Raw genomic sequence first — 12,073 nt, 5'->3', positions numbered from 1 at the left:
AAATTTTACTCCTTTAGGATGCCAAATTCGAGCGTTTAAAAATTTATTTTGTTATTAATAATAAATTAAATAATTACTGGTAATAATTTTACGTCGCGATAATAATAATAATAATAATAATAATGATTTTTTTTTTTAATTCTAAAATGAAATTATTTAAAATTTAAATTGACATACGATATCAATTAAGAGATTTTTTGTTTTTCTTTTTTTTTTCTTTGTATTTTATTACGCCCTTATTGTTTTATTCTTTAAAATCTTTTGTTTGTTTAATTGTTTGTTTGTTCGTTTGTTTAAAGCGAAAAGTAAAATTAAAAAAAAAAAAAAATAATAAACAATTAATAACAAACAATTTATTAAAAGTTAAAAAAAAATTTGAAAAACAAAAAAAAAAAAGCTTAACAAGCAAAAAAAATTATTTTTAAATTTCCCGCCATTTTTTTGTTTGTTTAAACGGTTCGAAATATTAATATTTAATTGAAAAATTATTATCATTATCATCATCGATGAATTATTTTATTTATTTTTATCAGTTGTAAACGTAAAAATAAAATCGGTTAAAAATAAATCAATTATCGATAACTATTATCATTTCATTGATGTCATATCATTATCATCATTATCACCTTCATTATAATTATAATTATAATTAATTTTGAATCGCGCCTAAAAATAATAAAATGGCAGATAATAAATAATCAAACAGATTTTTTTTTTTTTTTATTGGTTTTAATATTTCAAAATCGTTCGAACCGTCTTCAATTTTATGTGAATCTTTAAAATTTTTTTTTTTTTTTAACGAAAACGAGAAAGTTTTAATAATAATAATAGTAATAATAATAATAATAATAATAATAATAATAATAATAATAATAATAATAATAATAATAATAATAATAAACAGAACAACAACAACAACAAACTGCACGAAATTTATTGTGATATTTTATTTTTTTTGAAATTTTAATAAGTGATCGAAAGAGTCTGGAAAGTTTTTTTTTTTTTTAAGAAAAAGTTTACGTCGATTAAAAAAATAAATAAATAAATCAATCAATAAATAAATCAATAAATAAATAAATAATAATAATAATAAATAAAAATTTAAAGTGGAGTAATTTCTCGTTTAAAAATAAAAATTGATAATACTAATAATTAAAGTGTTGCTCTTTTTTTTTTTTTTGGGTTGTAATTGAGACGCCATTTAATTATAATATCATCATCATTATTATTATTATTATTATTATTATTGCTGTCGTAGATATACGAATTAACCAGATACACACACACACAGATGTAATCGAGCTCTTGACGCGATATAAAATATTTTTCTGTTTTGTTTTTGCGGTGATTAAAACTCGTTTCAAAATTTTATTATTATTATTATTATTAGAAAATTGTGATTTGTTTCGAAGTTGAATAATAATAATAATAATAATAATAATAATGTTTTAGTGGAATCGGAATAATTTTCTTCCTTAATTTTACCCACCACCTTCCCTCCCTTTTATATGAAGAGTATTTTGTGACTTTGTGCTCGTGTTTGGTTTTTGGGGGGGCCACGTGCAAACGACACACGTGAAATTAAAATAAACAACAAAAAAAGAAGAAAAAGATGAGAATTAATGACCACGTGGTGTTGATTTTTCGATGTGATAGTGTTCGTATTGAAAATTAAAAAAAAAAATAAAATGCGGTTCATTTTTTTGTTTTCGTTTTTAACCTTTCCACTCTGGAAAGGATCGTGTGAAAATTTTCAAATAAATAAATGTTGCCCTTTGGGTGAAAAATTTGACATTGATTTAAAATGCGTGCCCGATGAAGAATATAAAGGGAGGAAAAAAAAAGAAAATGAAAAAACAAATGAAGAAATAGTACGGGATGATGATGATGATGGCGGTGGCGGTGATGATTTTTCGTGGTTTCCCGTTGATTCCATAGTCAATGGTACGACATTAAAAATTCACTCACACCATCGCGATATTTATTTAAAATTACTCGGTAATAATAATAATAATAATAATAATAATAGTTTCAAGGTAAATTATGGCTTTAGGCCTAATTGTTCATCCGAACAAACAACTCAAATCGCTTATTACAAACGAGACGTCATTGAATTTTTTAATTTTATCATTTACGAAAATAAAACTTTTAAAATTCACGTGTCGAAACCGGGTTCGTTACATAGCGCGACACAAGGAATATGGCGATTTCCAATTATACGAACGGATAAGGAATCTAATTATGTTTTTCCATCATCATCATCATCATCATCTGGTAAATTTTTTATATATATTACTCCCAAATGCCACTCCCCTTTTCCCTCTCCCTCCCCCTGATTCGACTTAAAAGGTTTTTCTTGACGGTAGGGTAGCGTGACCCGCATAGAAAAAATTTTCCTTTTTTTTTTAGTTTTTGTTTTTGTTCAGATTTAAAATAAAAATTAATTTTTTAAGTAAATCAAGGGATGGAGGTATATTATAATTAGTTAGTTCGTCGCGTCGAATGTCCCCACAACCACCCCTCACCCCCTACCCCCCGATTCTTTCAAAACGACTTGATTTTTTATTTGACAATTTTATTTAGAACACGTCGTGAGAACTTTTCCAATGGAAGATGCATGCGTCGATGTCGGATTTAAAAAAATATTTTTTTTAGTATTTTGCCCTTGTCGTACTATGTTGTGCATAAGAAAATGTTGTAGCGATGGTGAATTTTTTAATTCTACAAAAGACGAATGTGAGAGTAGCGGAAATTTAATGGCATCCGGTGGTAATTGGAGACCGAAATCGGTAAGTAAAAAACCGCAACAACCACAACAACAACCAAAAAAAAAGTTTTTCGAGAAAACAAAACGTCGCAACCACGTTAACAACAACAAAAAAAAAACATTACTACTACTTCCGGAAACTATAATCGATAGTTAATCGATCGATGGATCGATAAAAAATTAATAAAATTCGATCAATCTTTATTTAATGAAAAAAAAAAACTTTTCATCGCGAAAGAAAATAAATAAATCGATTGCATTTAATTTAATATATTAAAATAATAAACTCATGCGATAATAATAATAATATTTTAACGTTTTATTACAGAAAGAAATAATCGATAAATATTATTTACTATCGGATACATTTCCATCGTGTGAAAATCCTCTTCTTTTAAAAGTACCAGATCACGCATATAAATCCTGTAACAGATTTAATAAAGAAACGGATAACGATTTTAAAATATTTAAAAATGGAAGCATAAAAGTAAGTATTAACTAATAATAATAATAATAATAATAATAATTTTTTATTAAATTCAAAATTAATAAATAAATGAATTTTCCAGGTAAATAAATATAAAAATCTTTACGAACCTCATCAATATTGCGGTGAAGTGACTTGGCACGATAATGGAAAAATATATAATCAAAATTTAATTTTATGCAGCGCATTAAAAAACGAACAATTAAATTTAAAACCCATTAAATCGAGTAAGAATTATCATTATCATTATCATTATTTATAGATGAACAAACGAGAAAAAAGGTATTTTTTTTTGTTTTACAGTCGTTTACGGTACTCTTCTTATTTTGGGTGGTATTTGTCTCCTGATAACCGTTGCCGTATCCTTATACCTACCGGAATTGAGAAGAAGAATGCATAATAAAATAGCATTGAGTCATAATGCATCGTTAATGGTTGCTTATTTCACATGGGGCATAGGTCAACTATCACCTAATTTAGGAGATAGAAGTTGCATGCTCATTGGTGAGTAGTAATAATAATTAATGATTTTAATTGTTTAACAATTATGCCAAAAACAAATTACAAAAACGATAAATGATGTCTTTAAAAAAAGATAATAATAATAATAATAATAATGTCACGGCATAACCGCAAATCCGTTTCCGTTTTAAACTATGAGTGAGTGAGTGAGCGAGTAAGGAAAATGATAAGATTAATTGGTTTTTAATTAACTTTTTTAAATATTTATATTTTTTCCCCTTAATTATTTAAATAAATAAATAAATAAATGGAAAACGTTATCGATAAAAAATTTTAATGTAATTAATTAATTTTTTTACAGCTCTTATCATACAATTTACATTCCTTGCATCGTTTTTTTGGTTGAACGTCATGTGCATTGATATATCAATGACATTTAGGTAATACGATGATACTAAATTAACGGAGGAGATATCTGCATAATATAATGATAATAATGATAATAATGATTTTTGTAGTTCTACGAAATCTTTGGGTCATTCAAACGTTGGAATATATAAAAAATTTTTATGGTATTGCATATATTCGTGGGGTTTGACGACGATAATATCAATCGTAACAATGATAATGGAATTTTTACCAGATATCCCATATGATTTTTTAAAACCTGGATTTGCATGCAGTTGCGGATTCAACACGGGTATGCAAAATCGAAAACGAATCCAATCAAAAACGCAAATAATAATTTGGATAACAATGTTGACTGACAATTTAATTTTTAGCAAATGCATCGATATTGATTTATTTTTACGGTCCGATGTCGATATTATTGATATTTAATTTAATACTTTTTATATTTACGACAATAAAAATAATGTCTGTACAAAAGATGACGGCCATATTGCATAAAACGGATTCTAATACGACCGGAGGTTCCTCATATCAAACAGATAAACAGAGGTACGACCTAATCCAATGGTGAGCAGCTTATTTTTTGCTTTTTATTATTTTATTTATTTATTTATTTATTAAAAATCTTTTTTTTTATTATTATATCGATTCGATATACAAACAACAACAACAATCAATGTTGTTGTCAGTCATTCGAATATTAACGTGAGAATCGATTAAAAAAAAAAGATTTTTAATTAATTTTAATAATTATTGTACATAATTTTTTATTTATTTATTTTTTTTTGCTCTGCGCATTATACCCAGCATCTATTTATTACCTTATTATTATTGATATATTATGATGATATTGTTCAAATATTATTATTATTATCTCGATTAATCGGTAAGTAAATAATTATTACTAACTTTATAAAATTAATAATTTATTGAATAAAAATCATGAATCATATGCCTGCCTGCCTGCCTGCCTGCCTGCGTGTGCGTGTGCGTGTGCACGTGCACGCACGTTTTCCACAGCTTTTAAAAAAAATTTGCATGCTGCTTATTATTATTATCACCAATTCTAAAACACATAATATCAATTAACGATTTTATTATTTATTAAAATTATTTTTGTATAAAAAATAAAATTATTAAAATGGTTTCGGTTATTAATTAATACGTGACGTAATTAATACAATTTTCATTAGATCACGTATCCAATTTTTCTTATGAATAATAATAATAATACGATCCATTAAAATTATTAGAAAATATTTATTATTATTATTATTATTATTATTATTATTATTAGTAGTAGTAGTAGTAGTAGCTTTAATTAATGCGAAAATTTTTATTAATTATAATCCATTAACATTTTTTTTTTTAAATTAAAGTAAGTAGTAGTAGTAGTTGTAGGGGATTAGTGGTAGTGGTAGTGGGGGTATTGGAAAAAAGAAAATTGAAATTTAATTACAATTTAATAATAATTTTTCAGGTTGATTTTATACGGTAAATTATTTCTACTCATGGGTTTGACTTGGATAACGGAAATAATAAGTTGGGCCGTCGGTGGACCCGAATATTATTGGTATTTTTCCGACATATTGAATTTATTGAGAGCCGTTTTTATATTTATATTATTCGTGTGTAAAAAATCAGTTTACGAAAGTTTAAGAAGAAAATTATTGGGAAGGAAAAATTTTAAAAATAGAGGAGAAGGTTACGGTTCGAAAAGCGTATCCGATGTTATGAGCACGTCAACGTCATTAAGAGACAGTAAAAAAAGTACAAAAAATCGTAAAGATTCATCATCCGAACCCCAACAACAACCCCAACCCCCACAACAACCGGAAATGGAAAAATTAATTTTTAATAAAAGAAAATTAAAAAATAATCGCATTGAAGAATCCTCGATGTAATAATTTTAACATTTTATATTAATTTTTTTATTTTTAAATGATTGCGTGTGTGTGTGCGTGCGTGCGTGGGCGTGTGCGTATAAATTAATTAATTAAAAATTTATGTATTGAAAAATTATTATTATTATTATTTATCTACGTGTTATTATTAATTTTTATCAAAATAAATAAATAAATTTTGTAATCTCGTGTAATTTTATCGTTTTTTTTTTTTTAATGTAAAATGTACAACATTGTTAAATCAAATAAATTATTATTATTATTATTATCATTATTATTATTGTTAATATTATTATTATTATGTTAACGCTCGAAAAAAATAATTTTTAAATAAATAAATAAATATAACGATCGTATTTTTTGCGTGATTACTTTTTTTTCAATTTAAAATAAAAAAAAAAAAAATTTATTACGTGTTAATAAATGACGTCATTATAATTTTTCACAAATGAATGAATGAATGATTGAATGAATGAAAAAGTTTTTAAACATATTTTATGTATTGTTTATTTATAAAAAGAAAAGAAGAAAAACTTTTTTGTTTTTAATTTAGTAAAAAGTTTTGTAGATTTATTTTTTTTTGTTGCTGTCTCACCAAAGGATATATTTCGAAAAAGTTTTTATTTATTTATTAAGTTAAATGAATAATTAAATATTAATAAAACTTTATAAGATTTTCTTATTTATTTTATAACAAAAAGAAAAAAAAAGTTTCGAGATGTAAAATTATTATTATGAAAACTTACCGAATCGTTTAAAAAAAAAAAAATTACCCGTCGAATGTTTTGTTTAAAAAAGTCGTTAAATCAATAAACAAGAATTCCAAAAAAAAAAAAAAATTACGTAATAAATTTTAATTAATGTTTCTCACCGTTGAGTAAACATAAATTTGTTAGGGACTTTGAAAATTTAGGGTTTTGTTCTGATTAAAAAGCCGAAAACAAAAAAAAAATTTTTTCTTTCCCTAAATTATATACGTATCGACCTGTCAATTGATAAAAAATTTAAAATCCTTATCAATTTTTAACTGACATAACCGACAAATGTTTTTGTACCTATATATATATATATAATAATAAAAAGGTACGACAGTGAAAAAAAAAATTTCAGTAAGTAAAATAAAGTCGTACGTCGTAAGCAAGTAATTAACGGGTAATTTTTTTTTCGTTAATAAGTTTTTTGTAAAATTTTTTAAAATTATTTAACGGTCGTTTTTTTTTTAATTAAGGTAATTAACTATGAAAAAATTAATTATTATTATTTATCTCGGATTATTTATTTTACAAATTGCGGATTGTCAAAATAATACAAACGAAATCGATACGGATTCTGAACAATTCATATCGCCGATACCCAACGAAGAAACAGGTATTATTATTATTATTATTTTCACTTTTGAACACGTCATGCTTTTAAATAGTTGTCGGAATTTTTTAAGCACTTATTCCTGGTTTCTACCCGATTCCTTTAAGGAAAATGTCGTTGGTGCTAAAATTTTCCGAAGAATGTGGGCCGTCCCACATTCCGCGATTTTCTGGATGGTTTTTCCTCCTTTTACATTCTTCAAAATTTTCTTTAAATTTCCTTTTATTGAATGTAATGGCATGGCTCCCAGTGATCCCACGGTATTGTTTCTGATCTCACACCTCCCCACATCCTGGCTATTTCAACCTTTTGCCTCCTTTTTCGCTGTCTGGTGTTTTTTCCGCCGGTACGGATACCTCAATTAGCTTACACCATTTTTCCGCATTATGCCTCTCAGGATGATATCCGGTTTGTTGGCTGGCACAGTTCTAGATTTGTTGATCATAGAGAACCCTACATGAACCCACTGGCATAACCGGGGTCGGTACCACTCCTAGGCTAGCCCATCCATTCCATATTCAGATATTCCAGTGAAGTTATTGACAAATTTTATTGTGCCTCTCCAGATGTTTGGCCAATATTATTATTATTATTAATATTTTTTGGTCTATATGTTTATTATCATCGATAGGTAGTAAAGTTGCTCGATGGCAACCGGAAGATGGTACGAATCCCGAAGAATTAGGTGATACATATTTTGAAGGTGACATAATTATCAATGCTAAAAGTAGAAACGGTTTAAAATCGGAAAATTCACATTGGAAAAATGGTATCGTACCATACACAATATCCGACGATTTCAGTAAGTTGTACATTAAATAAATTATTATCAAGGTCGTAATCGATAATCAATTAACAATTTATTGATTTTTTTCTCAGAATATAAAGATTATAATACGATAATGGCAGCAATTGAAGAATATCATAAGAAAACATGTATAAAATGGGTACGATGGTCTGGAGAAAGAGATTATGTACATTTTAAACCTGGAAATACGGGATGTTGGAGTTCCGTTGGAAAAGTCGGAGGAAAACAGGTTAATTAATAATGTGTGATTGTATGATTGATTGTATGTCGAATAATGTTTGTCTGTTTGTTTTCCAGGAGCTCAATTTACAAACTCCAGGTTGTTTAACTAAAAAAGGTACGGTTATACATGAAATGCTTCACGCATTAGGATTTTTACACGAACAAAATCGTCACGAAAGAGATAAATACGTTACAATAAAATGGGAAAACGTACAAAAAGGTAAGAGAGAGAGAGAGAAATTTAAGAAGACAAAAAATCACATTACCGTAATATTCGTAAAATTGTTTTTTTATTTTATCAGGTAGGGAAAATAATTTCGAAAAAGCAACGGCGGAAACAACTGATGGACAAGGTGTGCCTTACGATTATGGAAGCGTTATGCATTATTCTGCAAAAGCATTTTCGACAAATGGAAAACCGACAATCGTACCAATGGTAAGTAATAATAATAATAATAATAATAATAATAATAATAATAATAATAATAATAATAATAATAATTTAAATTTATAAATTTAATTAAATATTTTACGTTACAGAAAAATGTCGAATTGGGACAAAGAGAAGGCTTAAGTCGAGGTGATATAAAAAAATTAAAAAACATGTATAAATGCGGAAGCCGTAAAAATTAATTAAAACCAAACAAACGAATATTTATTATCATTATTATTATAAATTTAATAAAATGAAAATTGTAATTTGAATTTTCTTTCGTTTTCATACCCAAATAACAATACCAATAGTCTCATAATGCGCCGCCATTTTTTTTTAACGGTACTCGAAAGGTTATAATTATTACCGTAACGGTTTAAGAGTAATAAAAAGTTTTTTAAATGACCTCAAATAATTTTTTTTTGTATAAAATATTTAATTAATAAGATTATTTGGATCGATATTAAAAAAAAAAAAAAAATTTGTATCGAATTTTACTAAAAAAGGATTAAAAAAAAAAAAAAATTAATTTAATACAATTATTTTATAAGGAATCATCCCCTTTTTAATAATACATATATAAATAAATAAAACGTCGTAATTTCGAGTAAGAATCATCATCATCATCATCATCATCATCGAAAAGGAATTTTTTTTGTGAAATGAAAATAACAACAGAAAGTGAAAATAATATTTCGTTATCGTATTATCAACCATTCAGGTAACAAAAAATTATTATTATTATTTTTTTTATTAAGTAAAATTTGTGTTTTTTTTTATGTGCACGAACCTGAAATAAATATTAGAATTTCAGGATCGATAAAGAAGAAAGTTTAATTTGGAATGTGGATCCATCAGAACTTGTACACATACCGGATCATTGGTTCAATTTTTCAGCTCCTCATCCTTTGTCAAATTATTTATTAGGTTTTTTGTATTTTATTTTTTTTGTCATATCCTGTACCGGAAATGGAATCGTCATATGGATATTTACAACGTGATCATAATATTTTTACTTTTATTGAATTTTTTTTTTTTTTTAAATGTAATAAAATTTTTTGTTTATTGCATTTCAGGTCGAAAAATTTAAGGACAGCATCGAACGTTTTCGTTGTTAATTTGGCAATATTTGATTTTATTATGATGGCGAAAACACCGATAATGATATATAATTCAATGAATTTAGGTTTCGAATGCGGTTTTGTTTGGTGTCAAATATTTGCATCTGCTGGTGCACTATCGGGAATCGGTGCCAGCATAACGAATACATGCATAGCATACGACAGATGCGAGTAAGAAGAGAAAGAATGAATTTCCTTCGAGGAAAATGAAGGAAAATTTTATTTTTGTATTACTGTCATAATCATCATTAACCAATTTATAAATTTCAGAACCATAACGAATCCACTACAAAAATCCGGGAAAAAAAAAGCTTTCCTATTGGCTGCATTCACTTGGATTTATGCTCTTCCGTGGGCCGTACTACCATTTTTAGAAATTTGGGGAAAATTTGCACCTGAAGGTTATTTGACGACTTGCACGGTCGATTATTTAACAGACACGTCACAGACGAGAATGTTTATTGTTACCATATTCTTTGCCGCTTATGTTTTACCTCTTTCGTTAATTATTTATTTTTACACGAAAATTGTCCTCCACGTCATCAATCATGAGAAATCATTAAAAGCACAGGTAATCATTTTCTTTTTCCAAAAATTTTCATTACATTAGTGAATTATAGTAAATGGATTTTTATATTCAGGCTAAAAAAATGAACGTTGAATCCTTGAGATCGGATGGTAATAAAAATTATGCAGTCGAAATAAGAATCACAAAAGTTGCCATCGCCATGTGTTTTTTATTTGTCATTTCATGGACCCCCTATGCTGTTGTAGCATTGATAGGATGTTTTGGAAATAAGTAAGGTTTTAATTTAAGGTTTGATGTATTGATATCAGGTATAATTGTTTATTTTAATGATTGCAGACATTTAATAACTCCATTGGTTTCCATGATTCCTGCTTGTGCATGTAAAGCCGTTGCTTGTATTGATCCATACATTTATGCAATAAGTCATCCCAGATTTAGGTAAGAAAGAAACTTATTGAAAAATTACACAAACAGTTGACATTTTTTGCATTCTATAAGTAAAATATTTTATTGTAGAGTTGAAGTGAACAAAAGATTTGCTTGTTTGGCTGGATGTTTACAAGAGAAAGAATTACAAGATGATGCAGTGTCAAAAAATACGGTCAATGCAGAAAATGTTGATACGTAATAAAAATAATTTGAGCAACGAATAATAATAAAATATACATTTATTTAGTATCTTTAATTCGTGTTAAAAATAAAATTTTAATGTTTATTATGTAAAATTATTTTTATCTATTATATTACGTCCATTAATATTATTAGTGGCCTATTGACATTTTTCGGGTAGTGTCATTATTCCCTTTTTTTTTATAAAACCTTTTTATTTTTAGGAGCAAAAAACTGATCCAATGCAATTTTGGACCTCATTGTCCTTTTCGGAATTTTTGTCCGTTCAAAAAATTTTTTAGTGATCGGAAATAATGATACTCACTTCGAGCTAGGTTGGGACTATAAATAAAGTGCGACAAAACATCCCAGCCTAGCTCCAGTAGTTTTTGTCTGGTAGCTAAGGATATGTGGGGCCTGACATAATAGTGGTGAAAGACAATTCTTCCTTTTCTTGAATGAGATTATTTAAATTAGTCAATCGTCAAATATAAACCTCTGAATTTATGGTCTGATTTCGTGGCAGCAGCAGCTCAAATTAGACTATGCCTTTGTATTCCCACCAAAATTATGACAGTCCTTTTTTGGTGAATGTCAGATTTAGGATGCTCGCCTTGCCTAGACCAGAATCTTTTCCTCAAAATGTTGTCATTGACAACCCCCTTTTCATCTTCGGTGACCATTCTTTTTCAAAAATGGGTCATTCGCATTGCGTTTAAGCATATTGCAAAAATCAAGTCGCCTCGTTAACTCGGGTTCCCCAAAGTTTTTTTTGGAAAACTTTGTGGTTTTAAAATTACTTTTATGATCACTTACTTTAAAAAAGAAAGCCTAAAAAAAGTTCGAAAGAAAGCCTAACCGGGAACCCATACCCACTAAAACTCCTGGGCATGTCGCAATAGCGTGGCTTATGTGAAGAGGGGGGGGGAGACGCTCGTGGGAGTGGAACCTACAT

At 27.3% G+C, this 12,073-nt stretch overlaps 3 protein-coding genes across 3 annotated transcripts; all 3 read left to right on the top strand.

The window, feature by feature from the left end:
* Positions 1-2,675: 2,675 nt before the first annotated feature.
* Phum_PHUM009870 (G-protein coupled receptor MtH2 precursor, putative) lies at positions 2,676-6,031 on the top strand (the record flags this gene model as incomplete). The annotated part of the gene is made up of 8 exons (XM_002422700.1): positions 2,676-2,789; positions 3,096-3,254; positions 3,337-3,481; positions 3,558-3,758; positions 4,078-4,156; positions 4,235-4,416; positions 4,499-4,676; positions 5,608-6,031. 8 exons carry the CDS (start codon positions 2,676-2,678, stop codon positions 6,029-6,031), a joined length of 1,482 nt encoding a protein of 493 aa, XP_002422745.1.
* A 2,267-nt stretch (positions 6,032-8,298) lies between these two features.
* Phum_PHUM009860 (zinc metalloproteinase, putative) lies at positions 8,299-9,059 on the top strand (the record flags this gene model as incomplete). The annotated part of the gene is made up of 4 exons (XM_002422699.1): positions 8,299-8,433; positions 8,502-8,646; positions 8,729-8,862; positions 8,967-9,059. The coding sequence occupies 4 exons, from the start codon at positions 8,299-8,301 to the stop codon at positions 9,057-9,059; spliced, it is 507 nt and encodes a 168-aa protein (XP_002422744.1).
* Positions 9,060-9,521: 462 nt separating this feature from the next.
* On the top strand, positions 9,522-11,137 carry Phum_PHUM009850 (class A rhodopsin-like G-protein coupled receptor GPRop2, putative; the record flags this gene model as incomplete). Its single annotated transcript, XM_002422698.1, has 7 exons — positions 9,522-9,580; positions 9,674-9,856; positions 9,936-10,151; positions 10,251-10,551; positions 10,622-10,779; positions 10,846-10,947; positions 11,026-11,137. 7 exons carry the CDS (start codon positions 9,522-9,524, stop codon positions 11,135-11,137), a joined length of 1,131 nt encoding a protein of 376 aa, XP_002422743.1.
* Positions 11,138-12,073: the final 936 nt, after the last annotated feature.

The sequence above is a fragment of the Pediculus humanus genome, genomic scaffold (assembly GCF_000006295.1).
Source record: "Pediculus humanus corporis 1103172107369 genomic scaffold, whole genome shotgun sequence".
In the NCBI taxonomy this organism is placed as follows: domain Eukaryota; kingdom Metazoa; phylum Arthropoda; class Insecta; order Psocodea; family Pediculidae; genus Pediculus; species Pediculus humanus.
This window is presented reverse-complemented; position numbering and strand designations above follow the sequence as displayed.